Source organism: Leptonychotes weddellii, chromosome 5 (genome assembly GCF_054177405.1).
Source record: "Leptonychotes weddellii isolate Sample4059 chromosome 5, ASM5417740v2, whole genome shotgun sequence".
NCBI classification, from domain to species: domain Eukaryota; kingdom Metazoa; phylum Chordata; class Mammalia; order Carnivora; family Phocidae; genus Leptonychotes; species Leptonychotes weddellii.
The window spans coordinates 159221219-159235516 of NC_138373.1; the positions used below are offsets into that span (position 1 = coordinate 159221219).

General features: G+C 60.2%; 1 protein-coding gene across 8 annotated transcripts in view; it reads right to left on the reverse strand.

Moving 5' to 3' along the window:
• Nucleotides 1-769: 769 nt before the first annotated feature.
• BRD1 (bromodomain containing 1) overlaps nucleotides 770-14298 on the reverse strand; it is a 44787-nt gene continuing 31258 nt past the window's right edge. For 2 of the 8 annotated variants that reach the window (XM_081822671.1, XM_081822670.1), the window contains exons 8-13: nucleotides 10634-11131; nucleotides 4597-4732; nucleotides 4091-4218; nucleotides 3522-3631; nucleotides 3061-3215; nucleotides 770-2204 (exon numbers count right to left, since the gene is read on the reverse strand). In XM_081822671.1, the coding sequence (XP_081678797.1) occupies nucleotides 2021-2204; nucleotides 3061-3215; nucleotides 3522-3631; nucleotides 4091-4218; nucleotides 4597-4732; nucleotides 10634-11131 (1211 nt within the window). In that variant the 3' untranslated portion in view covers nucleotides 770-2020. The other 6 variants (XM_081822673.1, XM_081822672.1, XR_014145974.1 and 3 more) reach the window with 5 other exon arrangements.

Consider the following 14298-nt stretch of genomic DNA (forward strand, 5'->3'; position numbering starts at 1 on the left):
GCCAGCAGTGAGCTCGGCGCTGAATGCGCGTCCCAGGAGCGGCCCCCCGGAGATCAAGGGGGCCCGGTCCTCCGCCTGACCAACCACCCCGCCCACCTGGGATCGAGGAGGCTCCCCTCCCAGGAGGCTGAAATCCTAGGCAAACAGGGACCAGCTGGTCCCCCTTCTGGTGGATGCAGAGTGGGCTGCCCCCAGGTGACCCAGCAGAGCCCCAAGGGGACAGCATGTACCAGCCCCAGCGGGGGCCGACAGGTGCCCCCCCGCCTGCATCTCCCTCTCACCTTCCTCAGACGCACCCCTGACCCCAGCCCTGAGCCCTGAGCCCTCGGGGGGCCAGGCTAGCTTCTAAAGAACCCTGAGACCAGCCCCTGGGGGTTCCGGTGCGGGTGGGGATCTGGGGCAGGGCCGTGTGGGAACTCTGCACCCCTGCAACCTGTCCCAGGTGACCGGTAACGCGCTAGGAAGCACACGCTCCGGTGGCCGCCGCTAACGGAAAGCTCAGTCTGCTCGGCCTCCAGCAGCACCTCCTTCCAACCTTCCGTATGACCGTGACCGGGTGGGAGGGGCCGCCAGCAGCCACCCGGCGCCAGGAGGAGGGCTGCCGGGTCGCTGCCCCAGCCGGAGGCCCACGGGCAAACCCAGCTCCTTGCCGGACCGAGCCTGCGCCCGGCCCACAGCGGCAGCCCCAGCAGCAGGCCCCCCGCAAGGGCGGGCGCTCCTGGCAGAAGCACGGCACATACAAAGCGTCCGTCAGACACAGGACAAGCTATCAAAGGAAGACGTTTTATTTTCAAGTTTCTATGGAGATGTTACAAACAATGGAGACTGAAGGGAGGAAAAAAACATTTAAAAAATTTTAAAACTACCAGTTTAAAATAAAAATATGATTAGGTAAAATAATAAATAATGCCATCCCATGACAACTTTAAGATGAAGGCATGTCGAGTGCCTCGATGAGCTGGCGGGGACAGGCTGCCGCGAGCCCGCCCAGCGCCCCAGTGAGGGAGGAATGAAGTGGCCACACCGTCCAAATCTTGACTTTATTTTTTAATATAAAAACCGCATTTTTGGAAACCCACCCTACCTTTTCCCCTAACATAATGCTTTACCTCTTAAAAATAAAAATAAAGTACTAATTCTATATACATCACATGTACCATACAAAAATGTATCCAAAGTTTCTATTGCTACCAAAGTGTTCTAAATTAAAACAAGTTACAGAAAGCCCCTCATTGTAAACAGAAGATTACAAGTTACAAAATCAAAGAACACACAGCCAGAGTCATTTACACAACAACCAACACATCCGGCTCCCAAAGCAAGTTGAATTTTTATGTGCCTGTATAAAAATGCATATCAATATACTTCTGCAAATTTATTTTTCATTATAAAGCAAATGAATACACTTTCTACAATAAATAATCCGCTGGGAGGCACACCCGTGGAAGGCTAGGGCAGGCGGGCGGAGGCTGGAGGCGGACGAGGACGGTGAGGACAGCGACACCCAGAGGAAGCGCCTGCCCCGGCCCTCACGGGGGGCGGCGGAGTGTTTTTGGTGATTTGCAAGTGATGTACACAGCATAAATTTATTCTCCACCTCTTTCCACAAAGTACCATCAAAATAATGTCATTTTCTTTCTTAAAATACACATTTGTCATCGTAAATTTACATCCCGTCTTATTAAATAGTGGTACTCCGTGTAAAGAGTATGATTTACAAAATTATTAAACATTCAAAAGTCTTTAAAAAAAAGCTACAGATCAATGAAAGTGACACGAGCAGCACCCTCCGGCCTGATCTGCGGCAGGCACAGACGAGTTCGGAAGAGCACCCACGCCGTTCACAGAGCGCCCAGACGGGGATGGTTTCACAGAGAACTTGGAAACAAAACCTGCCCTCCCCAGGGGAGGAAGAACGAAAGAACCAGGCCTAGAAATCAGAATAAGTTAAGTCTGGAACAATATACACGCATGTACAGCTTATCCACACTATGGACAAGGCCACGGGAAGGCGGGCAGGTCAGTCGATGTCACTGAGGTCGCTGGTGGGCTCCCCGTGCACGCGGCTCAGGTGGCTCATGGCACGGTCGAAGGCGACCCTCACGGCCTTCCTGATGCTGGAGTTCCGCCCCTCCATCATCTTCAGTTTGTCTATGGTCTCGTCCATGCCCAGGGGGACCATTTTGGACTTGGGGAGCCATTGCCTTTTTAAGAGAGGAAAGAGGGGAACAGTAAGAACTGGCCACACGGCCACCTAGCAGCTCCAAGACCCCCGGCCGGCAGGGCCACGCGGCAGCCACCAGCGCTCAGCTCCAGGGCCGGCCCCATCAGCCAGCCCCGACCAGCCTCGGGGCTAAGGACCGGGGGCACGGCCCGACCCTGGGAGGGCCCTGGGGGCTCAGGGAAGGTGTGAAAATCAAGTCGTCACCACGTCTCCTCCACAACACTTCCCAAGGGGCCACCGCATCCTGGAGGCTGGCGGGAGACAGGCACAACCCACCAGCCTTCCACACCTTTCCTGAGTGGCCAGGGGCACACACGCACATTCCCGGGCATACAGCCTCGCACAGCGAGCGGGGGAGGGCAGGGCCACGCCAGGAGGGGAGGGCAGGCGGACCCAGCTGTGGGGCGGCCGACCAGCTCTCGGACTGGACAAGGCGGGCACGAGCCTCCATCCACCAGGTCTGCCCAGGACCAGGTCACGGCAAGGAGAGAGGATGAGGAGTGGTCAGGGCCGCCACACAGCACGGCACACGAACCCAGGCCGGCTGCATCCCCGCGGCCGGGCCCGCAGAGCCACTCTGTGCCAAGGAGCACCTCACCGGCACAGAGAGCTTTCGGTACGGACACTGCCAAAATGCACCTCGTGAGCGCTCAGGGAGAGAGCACGGGAACCGAGCAACGTCAGGGGGGTCTCGGAGCCCAGGCCCCAGAGCACCACGTGGACCCACAGGGCCTGGTCGGCTGGCCACGCAACCCCCAGCAGGACCCAGGAGCACAGTGCCAGCCCGACAGCAAGCCCAAGGCCAGTCCCTGCACAGCCTGGGCACCTGCACTCACCAGCTTCTCTTGTTGTCAAAGAAGAGAACGAGGAACAGCTTCTCATCAGCCTTGGTCTGCATGTGCTCGCCTATCTTCAGCACGTCCAGCGGCGGGGCCGGGATGGTGACCCCATTGTGGTGGCCAGGCACACGTGGCATCTTGGGGTCGATGATCTGTCAAGGGAGGACATGTGCAGGTCACGTCTGAGGGCCCACCCGCCACGCCCCCGGAACTCTCTCCTCGGGCTCCGACTTGAGGTGGCTTTTGAAGGAACTCTCCCAACACCCTGACACCCTGCACACACGTCCCTCGGCAGGCGCTCACAGAACACCCGTCCCTACAAAGGCAGCGGACGGCCCCCGGACTCGGGGCACAGGGCCACACTGCTCAGTACCCTGGCTCCCCAAGGGGCAGCCCCACGGACCCCACAATGCACAGACCAGGGTCATGGCCCCACAGCCCACTACCCCGAGGCTCACCAGGGCCGGATAGGAGGGGTAGCCACTGCACTTGGCCCACACGACTTTCAGAGGCTCGAGAACGGAGGCCGCAGCATCCGTTGAAATCCACATGCTGTTCTGACCGACCTCTGGGCAGAGAAAGGAAGGACGCAGTGAGTCATCAGGAGGGCAGGGTGCCGAGCACGTCTGAGGAGACCCCTGCAGGAGTCCAGCGAGAGCTAGTCCCACCTGACCCCAAGCCCGGCCCAGCCAGCACCGGCCCGGCGGGCTCCTCACGCTCCGCTAGATGCTGAAATGTGGGGAACTGGCAGGCCTGCAGTCCCACATTTGGCTGCAAACGACAGACGAGCGGGCAGCCTCCAGAGTCTCATGAACAGCAAACATTTGGAACTGACTGTTCCACACAAAAATGATAAAGCGCAGGACAAAGCCAGCCCTGTTGTCCCCACAGCCCCCCTTCCCGTCGAGTGGCAGCCGTCCGGTCTGCGGGGAGCTCCCACAGACACCCTGGGATGGAGGCCAGCTCGGCCCCGCCCAGCAGAGCGGGCAGCCACATCACGGCCCGCAGAGGACGGGGCTGGACTCACCTGCGGCGATCCTGGCCGCCTTGGCATAGTTCCCGTTCTCGATGCAGGAGATCAGCTCGCTGCGGTCCTCCAGCGTGTGCCTGCGCACCAGGGCGGGCTTGCCCCGGCCACACTTGGGCGCGCTAAAACTTCAGGAGGAAAAGCAAAGCTGTGTCAGAAAGCGCCCCTTCCCCTCCGCTCCGTCTGCAGCCCGAGCCGGGCCCCGCAGAGGCCACACGGGGCAGACCGCACCCGACAAGCCAGGGCATGCAGGGCCCTGTTATAAAGGGGTCTCCGTAGGGCAGACGGGCAGGAGGCCTGCACTTGCCACCCTTCCAATCAGGGCATGACTTTGGGGGGAAAAAATGAACAGTTACGTTTCCCATTTCTGGTTAAGCTCTACGAGGCAGATAAAGAGAACCCAGGAAAGGGCCCCTGAAGAGCAGGACACACGCACCCCCGGTGGGCAGGGCGGCGGGGATAGGACAGGTGGGCGCGGGTCGGCAAGCAAGCAGGGCTGTGCCCACCTCGAGTCGCAGAGCGGGCTGCTGCTGGAAGAGATGCTGGACTCCGAGGCGCAGCGTCGTCGGGGTGCGGCTCTCCTCCCCGGGGCGCCACCCAGCTCCTGCTCGCTCCGTGCGCCCCCAAAGCCATTGGTGAGACCTACAACACAGGCACACAGGTGCCTCAGGCCCACGTGCCGGGGGCCACGCTGCACAAGAGCACTCCCCGTCCGAGGCCGCACAGCGTCGGGTCCGTCCCATGCCCCCCGCCTCCGCAGCGCAGACAACGCAGGACAGACGGGGCGCCTTCCGAGGCCAGAGCGCACTGGTCAGAACAAGGTGCTCTTCTCGGAAAAGCAAGAATGTCTGCGTGGGCTCCACGAAGGCAAAGCCAAGAGCATCCAGTTCCTCCTTCCCAGATCAAAGGACTCTCTCTGCACACGGGACGAGCCCCCGCCATGGGGGACGAACCGTGTCGGAGGAGGCCCCTCGCCACCACCACGAACAGGTTCACGCACAGGAACCTCGATGGGAACGGCAAGTCGAAGGAAACACACGCACCTCGGAAACACTCAAGACGTGAAAGCAGAAAATGCGCTCTCTTGAACTCCGACCACCCCGTGCCCCACAGCACCAGACCCACCGGGGACGCCACCCCTCCCTGGTTCTCAAACAGTCTATGTAACTGAACAAAACACAACTCATCCAGAATCATGGCAACTCTAAAAAGCCAAACCACTGCCCCCCCCCACCCCACCCCGAGAGCCCGACGCCAGAACAGGATGGGGGGCAGGGGAGGGTGACCAGGGGTGCAACAGCTAGAGGGTCGTGCACTTTTTTTCCCAAAAAGAATCACATTCCCAAGCTTAAAAAAAATGTTAAACCCAGTTCTTTAAAAGTTTTTTGGAGACGGCCAGATTACAGGGTTTTCTCATCTGCTTTACACACTTTGTACGTTCTCAGCGGCAAAGACACACGTGAAGTGAGCGCAGTGAATTGACCGTGCTGGCGGCTACGAAATAAACGCACACGCAGCGGGCGAGCTTTGCTGCTTCAGGGACGGACCACAGCAACTCGTTTTCCTGAAGTAAATTCATTAGACATCCTGCTCCGTTTCCGTGGGACTCCGCACCACAGGCTCTCAAGAGAAACGCGGTATTTTCCACTGTGGACCTAACCCACGTGCACCAGCAGTAAGCGCAGCTGGCTGGGGATGCTATACTCGTTGACGGCATTTGGGCACTTGTGGCCCATGAAGTACAGCAGCCGAGCAGAGGCCACGGGGCCGGGAGCCAGCTCCAGCCATGCTCACCGCGGGTCAGGGGAACCGGGAAGAGTAAAGTGACGCCCAGGATCCCCCCAGGAGCTGCAGAAGGCAACAGAGAGACCTCAACTCAGAGACAGCCCGCCCCACCCAGGCACATGGACAGAGGAGGGGGTCGCAGTCCCACAGGCGCACGTCCAGCACCCAACAGCAGCGAGGCCACGGAGCCACCGCGGCACCCTCGGAAGAAGCCCCAGCACATCACCCGACTGGCCCTGTGGCAACAGTCCAAGCAACAAGGACATGCAGCCACAAAGCCGCTCTGCACGGGGTCAACTTGGAGCTGGGGCCTGCTGACCCCGGATGGCCTCACTGGGCACCTGACCACCTGACCTCCAGGCACTGTCATCACTTCTGCCCGTGCCCTTCCCTGCAGAGCTGGAGCGGGCCGACCCGGGCAGGCACGCGAGGCTCCTGGGAAGAGCTCGGCCAGGGCCCCTCCCTGTCCGCAACACGCTGGGATCGCTCCGAGAAGCAAGAGAAGGCGCCCGTTCCAAGCGCCCCAGCCAAGGTCAGACTGAGGCCCGGCGTCTGTGCGGAGGCATCCGGGGAGGAAGGAGACCCAGCACCCATGTTCCCAAAACATGGCACAAGGCTTCACTTGCGACCAGGAAGGCGGCACCGAGGCCATCTGCACCTGGTACTCGGCAAGAACCACCCGAAGACGTGCTCCCCCAGGAGACGCTGGGGGGAAAGGTGAGGCTCTGTCTGAGAAAGAGCGCAAGCACAGCTTCCTCCATCTCCCGGAGAACTGAGAGGACATGCGTGTCCACAATGACGGGTTACGCACACCGTTCATCTGTTACCCAGGAAGCGTCACCAAACAGCTACTAACTAGCAGGCACCCCAGATGAACCCAGCAAGAGGAGGCTGCTGGGGCCAGAGCAGGGCCCCCCAGGCCGCCCAGCCCTCCCCAAAGTCCTCAAGGTGGCCGGTGGCCAGGGCACCAGCCTGCGCGTGCTCACCGCCTCTCTGCCCCCTCCCCGGCCCACAGGCTCCCTGTGCAGACAGACGCTTCCTGCCAGCCAGCTGCAGCTCGGGGAGCCCACAGCCCCGCCCTGGACAGCCCCCGAGGAAACCCAGGCTCTGGGGGTCTGTGCAGAGATGGGCCCGCAAGCCATTCGCACAGGATATCCGTACGGCACCTGAGCCCCTAGCCGAAACCATGTCCACACACGAACTTTTAGCAAACTACTTCAGGAAAAAATAATTTTTTCAACGCTGAACATCAAGTCAGTGAACTACAAGACACAAAAGACACGGTGGCCGCATGGAAAAGGCCGGTGCCCTCCAGCACGAGAGCCGCGCTTTCCCCCAGAGCACGCGGGACTCTGTGCCGAGGCCCCGTCCCACCTCACGAGGACCTCCTTCTCTGCCCCCACAGGCACGACACCTCGAGCCAAGAGGCGCCTGGCCCAGCCACTCCCCGGCCACGTGGGGAGGGGTGTCCCAAGGGGCCTCCTGAGACGGCCGGTCAACAGTGTCAGAGCAAAGCCCTCGAGAAAGCTTCCTGAAGCTGCGAGCTCCACGGGGAACAGCTCACAGCTCCCAGGTGGCGAGAAGACCCTGATTCCCCCCCCCCCACCCCCGGGGGGCAAGGCCCACACCTGCCACACCCTCGCTGCTCCTTAAGGAACCTCCTGACTGGTGCCCGGCAAGAGGCAGAGAAGCAGGGTGGGCCGCGCTCACCGCCGTCCACCATGGGCCACATGGGGTGGACACCAGTGCTCGGCCTGCCACCACCCAGGCTGCTGCCCAGCTCCCCAAACATGACGATCCAGGGTGTGACGCGGGGCTAGCCTCAGAGGCCAGTGGGCACAGAGACTGCACTCAGCCTCTTGAAGTGCTGGGACCACCCGTTCCTTTGTTTATACGTTTTTATTTGTACTAGGCGGTAGAACTGCATTTTTTGTGTGCGTTTTCCAACCTTTTCATAAAAACACAGCAAGTAAAATCCCAACCACCCTGCTTTGGCCTAGACCGGCTCCCCGAAGCAGTGGCAGCAGGCAGGGAAGGCCCCCACGGGGTGCGTCCAGGCCCCACCCGGCAGGACCCCGCGCATGCAGCAGGCATTCGGCACGGTGCGCAGAGACAGAGCCGCCCAGCTCGCTCAGGACTCCCCGGGGCCGGCCGGCAGGAAGGGACACACGAGGGGAGAAGGGAGACCAGGTAGAAACCCAGGAAAGAAAGATGCTGACAAGCGAGGGGACGCATCAGTGTTCACGCGTCTTCCGGCTGTGCCGCGCCCCGCGCCCGACCCGGAACAGTTCTGCGCCTGCTAAAAGCGGCCCACGTAAGTCATCGGTGGGGGCCGCAGGCTCTCTGCGCCACCTGGCTCTAAAGCTGCCCTCGGCATCGTTCACACCTACCCACGGGGTCGGGACGGGCTGAGGAGGCGTCCTGCCAGCGGCAGCCAGCTCGAGGAGGGGCACCGGGCAGCTCTCCAGCACCTGCGCCGTTCCTCCCGTGGGCATCTGGCTCGGACTTACAGAAGGGGGTGGGCGGGGTGGGGCCCGTGTCCTCCACGTGCCGTTTGTGTTTTTGTTTGGAATATGGCTGAACGGATGCTCCCAGCGTCCTCCACAACAATTACATGAAACACAAGGATGCTGTGATCCTTCTGCGCTCCAGAACCACCGCTTAGCAGAGCTCCCGTCCAAGTTGAGTAAGAGAAAACAATTAGGATCCAAAGAGTGAGCTACCCAGCGTGTTAGTAGTTAAACTGAGAACCTGGAAAACAGCGAAAAAGCCATTTAGTCTGACTAGGGGCGCCGCCAGACCAGCCTCCGCCCTGAGCAGCCTGAGGACGAACACGACTCCCTCTCTGTGTCTCTGTGTCTGTCTCTCTCTGTTTCTGCATGTCTGTCTCTGTCTCTCACACACACGCACGCGCGCGCGCAGCAGGAGCCTCAAAAGCAGAGACCAGGAGCACAGAGGTTCCGGCCCAGCTGTTCGTTATGGGAAACAGACGAGCGTCGCGGAAGGAGGAAGCGAGACAGAGCGCGGGCTCCAGGTGGCGTGGCACCGGGAAGAGCAGGGTCAGGGACTCTAACCCTGGCCCACTGGCGCTTCCCACAGCTCACGAGCAGGGAGGGCCCCCAGGGGCCGAGCGTCTCCAAATGAACGATCTGTTTTCACTCTAACTTGGAAATCTTGCAGCGTGCGGTGGGACGCCAGAAAACCCCCTACAAGGCAGAGCACACGGATGAATCTTTGGAAAAAGTGGAAGGCTCAGAACAGTTCAAGTCGTCAGATGGCGAAGACCGCCCCTCGGAGCGAGCGATCCAGGGCGTGCAGAGAGCACCAGGAGGCTGAGGTGAGGTGGAGCCAGAAATGGGAGCCGGGACGGGCAGCAGGAGGCGGCGCGGCCCTCCGCCTGAGTGCTGAGCAGATCCTAGTGCTACTCAGACTCCCGGGCCGCTCAGGACGGCGTTAGGACTCATCATGCATCCACTGAATCTACTGCCACTCTGGAACAAGAAAGCAAACACCCCCATGTCAGTCAGGCTCCTCCAGACGCACACCGCGGCCCGCTCACGGAAGCTCCTGCAGGACTCCGTCAGCACCAGAAACCTGCAAGACCCTCCACTCGCTGCACACAAGTGGGAGGAGGGGGACATTGTTTCCTACAAGGGCAAGGGTGCCCGAGGCCCCTAAAAGCGTGGCCACCAGGCTGCTGGTGGAGCCTGCCCGACGGTGGGAGGCCCAGGGGCGGCATCGGCTACGGCAGGACCCACCTGGCCGGGTGAGGGCCACCGCCGGGCCCCAGGGACCCCTCCTCTGATACCAGCTCTGTGGCGCACCCGCACCTCGGTCGGAGGCTCTGGCCCGGGGCCTGGAGCCTTGAACAACGTCCACGCAGCTACGCCCACGGCACGACACGCTGCGCTCACTCCTCGTGCGGTGACCGGGCCTCGGCGCGCACACACAACACGCACAGTCCTTCCCCAAGCCCGGCTAAGACAGAGGGCAGCGCGGTCTCGGGAGGCTCGCAAGCGCTGAAGCGAGCTCCGTCTGCAGCCTATGAACCCCCCCGCGCAGCTTCACGTTACTCGGAAACAAGAAAGAGGCTTTAACCCATCAAAACAGAAGCACGAGAACAGAGAATTTCTATAAAATTAAGTGAACGTACAAAAAAGTTTTCCACACGCTACAGTACAATCCAGAGGAAATTATCGGGGCAACAAAAGGGATCGCGCGTTAGCTGCGGTGCAGGGAGCGCACCCCCGCGAGAAGGCCGCCCCGACGAAACGCGCTCCCGTGTGTCGCCGCGACAGGTGGACCCGCGGCGAGAACCCAGAGGACGCACACGTCCGGCCGCGATCGGGAACGACGAGCGCTCGTGCTGCCTGGCGGCTCTCGCCCGGAGCTGAGGAACAGGCGGCCTCCCGCGAGCCCCGCTCGGCGCGCGCGCCGCCACCCCGCTGCTGCCCCCGCCCCCGCGCGTGTTCGGGAGCCTCGAGCACAGGATTACTTCAGCGGCTGCCGGACAGGACGTCACCTCGTCCCGCAGCCAGGGCCACGCAGGACGGCGAAGGACCGTCACAACGCCCTCGGTCGAGGGCGCCACGTGGCGCCGCAGCCCCCGGCCCCCGGCCCCCCGCGATGGCGCCGCCTCCAAAGGAACGCCGCCGCGGCCCCCGGCCCGTCCACTGCCACCCGCAGCTGGGCCAGCGCCCGGCAGCCGGCAGCCGGCAGCCCTGGAGGAGAGAGAACGCGGCGCCGCGTGGCATTTACCTGTGTCCAGGCGCTTTCCCGGGGACCCCTCCTCCACCTCAGAGTCGCCGCAGGTGCTCCGCGACCTTTTTCTTGGCTGCAGAAGAGTCTCCAACCTCGGAAGGACTACAGACAAAAAGGTTTTGGTCCCTAGCTGAGGAGAAGTTGGCTGGGTTTCAGTGTTCTTGGCAGACTTTGGGGGGCTTACACTTTTCGATTTGCAGAAGAGAACAGAGGTGCGTCTGTTTACATCGCTTGCTGGCTCCGCCACCGCGGAGGCCGCCGCCGCCGGCGCATCGCCAATACTGGCGAGGGTGGGCTCTGGAGGGTGTCCGATTACCAGTGCGCTCTGAGTGCAAGTGCTATGTGATTCATTATCAAATGTGACTCTTTTGAATAGTTTACTCTGCTCTGGGTTGAGTTCTACTGGGTTGAGGGTTGGTGGTTCTGAATTAGTCTCCGAGTTTGAAGGAAGAGGTAATGCATCTGATGGTTCAAGTTTAGGGGGAGATTTATCTCCTGAAAAAATTATAAATAAAGTGATTTTTGAAAACTGATAATTATAAAATCTATTATAAAACTTACTATAAATGTGAAGTCCACCAAAATACTAATTCAATTAAGGAAACAAAGCATCACACATACTGTCTGCAAGCAGTGAGGGGCCGCAGCAGCCCGGGCCCGGGGCCGTCGGGGACACTGTGCGCACTTCCCTAACACCAAAGACTGAGGTGGCCTGGCGCCCGGGCTCCAGGTGCGCAGGGGTATCAAGTTACTCTCCGACGACTGTCGAGGATTTCCTCCACATTCGCCAATATTAACACATCATTCCAGTTCATGACAACGTCTGCAATCAACCATTCACTTACCTTGAGGAAGAAAAATATTTCACATAACTAGGGGGCTAACCGGGCATTCCCACACAGTCCTGACCTGGGCCACACGGTCAGCAAGCAGGACACGAGCATGTAAATCTGACTTCTGACCAGGGTGTTCTAGGTTGATGGTAAGGCCCATCTGATGAGTGGCGGGTGGCTGTGACTGTCTCACGGGAGCAGGAAAGCCTCCCACTCGGTTCTCCACCACCCTCTATGCCACGCTCTGAAATGTTATAACGTAGATTCTTTTTCTCGAACCTGACTTTAAAAATAAAAACAGTCTTTGGAAGCAGACTATCTTTGCCTCATTTAAAAGGCTTCTTAAAACTATTAACGTAAAAACAAGACGTCTGAAGACCCGCGGAACAGAGCTCTATCCCAGTGCCCAGAGAGGAGGTCCTCCAGGGACCAAGCGGGCTGGCTGCGCGAGGGTGCAGCCCTCGGGGACAAGCCACTGCTTTGGGCTCCAAGACATGTGATGTAAAACCAAGAATAACAACTGAAAGGACCCTAAGTGGTATATAGATCCCAAGTACAGTTCTTGTTTTATTAAATCTGCAAACTGCCCCAAAACTGCGTAAAAATACCTAAGAAGGTAGTATTTTAAATCCGGTCGTTTTGAAAGTGGAAAGCTGCACAGCTCCTGGGTCCCACTTACATCTCAGAGCAAATAAATGTCCTGAGAATCCTCCCTAAGGAACACGAGAAGGAGCCAAGCAAGGCTCAAGCCGCCGGACCGGCGGTGGCTCTGCTCGTCCCAGACACAGCCCTGCTTGGCAATGCCCCTCGATGCTGGACACAACACGTCACAGGGGACCCAAACCCCGAGGGAGGGTTTCCTCAGCAGAAGGCCGCGTGAGAGTCTGCGGCAGATGGGACCCAAGTCCTCCCGCGCCCACGCCCCCTGCACGGCTGCACCGCCTCAGTGGACCGTCCAGCATCCGTGACGCGGGAACACCGAACCGCGAACCACACTGACTGACACGGGGCAGAGTTCTTCCTGCCCGCCCCTTCAAGTCCCTAACGGGTTTAGGAAAATAACATTCACAAACCACCCAGGGAGACTGAGCAAATGAAAACTGGAGAGCACGAGAGATGCTGCTGCTGGGAAGCTTTTCCAAGAACCCCGAGGCCGGGCAGGCACTCGCATCCGCAGCCCGCGTGTAAGGAACCACCGCTACCCCTTCCCCGAGCACGGGCCTCAGTTCGCCCCCTGCCTCTTGCCCTCGCCTCTGGCCTCCCCCTCGGGCCCCCACGCCGGGCTCCCATCCTGACCACTGCACCAGGAGTCCTGCCGCAATCCCTGCGGCCAGCGTGGGGTCGCAGCCGTGGCCAGCAGTCCGCCTCCCTCTTAGCCAGGTGGGCCTCAGCAACAGCAGGCAGCGGCCGCTGGAGCCCGAGGGAGCCCCTCCCTCCAAGGCTCTCCCGAGCCCCCTCCTCACATGCCCCGTCCACGCTCCCACCTCAGACTCCTGTCCTGGCTCAGCCCCCCAAGCCTGCCCATCCCTGTCTGGGCAGCCGGCTGCCAAGGCGCCCACATCCCCGGCCAGGTACACAAGGCCCTGGACCACCAAGGTCCACGCACAGCTTCTCCTACGTTTCATGCTCAGCCCACAGAGCGCTTTCTCCTGCCCTCACGGCCTTCGCCAGGCACGAAGATGAAGACGTCATCAGAGGGGCCTCCCAACCCCTCCTTCTACCCAAAGGTGGCCTACGGCACAGCCACAGCCGCTCTGCCTGTCCAACGTCCCCACTCTGCGGTCGGCCTGGGCAGCTCACTGGAAGCATTTCTGAGGCATGAAGGGGCGGGAGGATGCGGGCTACTCAGGTGACCAGGTGCAAACCACGGCCACCACCAGCTGCCACACCACAGGGGCTGCTGGAGCCCTGGGCCTCGCTCTCCTCATCCATGAGAAGAGAAAAGAACAGGGCGCCTGGGGGGCTCAGTCATTAAGCGTCTGCCTTCGGCTCAGGTCATGATCCCAGGGTCCTGGGATCGAGCCCCGCATCGGGCTCCCTGCTTGGCGGGAAGCCTGCTTCTCCCTCTCCCACTGCCCCTGCTTGTGTTCCCTCTCTTGCTGTCTCTCTCTCTCTGTCAAATAAATAAATAAAATCTTTTAAAAAAAAGAGAGAGAGAGAAAAGAGCGCCTGTGCCTGGTGAACCCCGTGGCTGCGCCACTGGGCCCGTCAGCCGGCAGCCCCCTGCTGCCCGGCCCTTCAGGGCAGACGTGCCCGGTCAGGACCCTGAGCTGAGACCACACTAGAAGTTAATACGCAAATGTGAACGTTCTCGTGAGAAGTCACTGGCTGCTAAGAATCGTGTCATTTAAGTGCATATGAGAAATGCTCTGTTACATCAAAGCCCAAAATTCCACTTCCTCACAAGAGCGACACGGTTCCCCATAAAGAATCTGAAACTAGCTCCTCTGGAAAATCCAAGAGGCAGTTCCATCTGCAGATCAGCCGCTCGCCAACTACACCGAGCGAATGCGTCCACAGCAAAGCCACAGAGAACCTGGGCAGGCTCCAGCATGAGGCACCGGCCTCCCGTGACCGACTGCGCGCTGTCTTACCACCCCCGCCTCAGCTTCCTCCTCACAATCCTCGAAGGAGAAAACAACACCTACGCGCACTGCAGACTAGGCTACCTTCTGTAAACAAGAAACATGACAGGTCCTCTCCCGCTCCAACGGGACCAGCCAAACCACAGCTCTCGGCTGCACCGGACTACAGCAGGCCTAAGGGGGCCTGGGGGGTGCCTGAGGGAGGCTGAGAGGGTGGGGGGGCCTGAGGGAGCCTGAGGGGGCC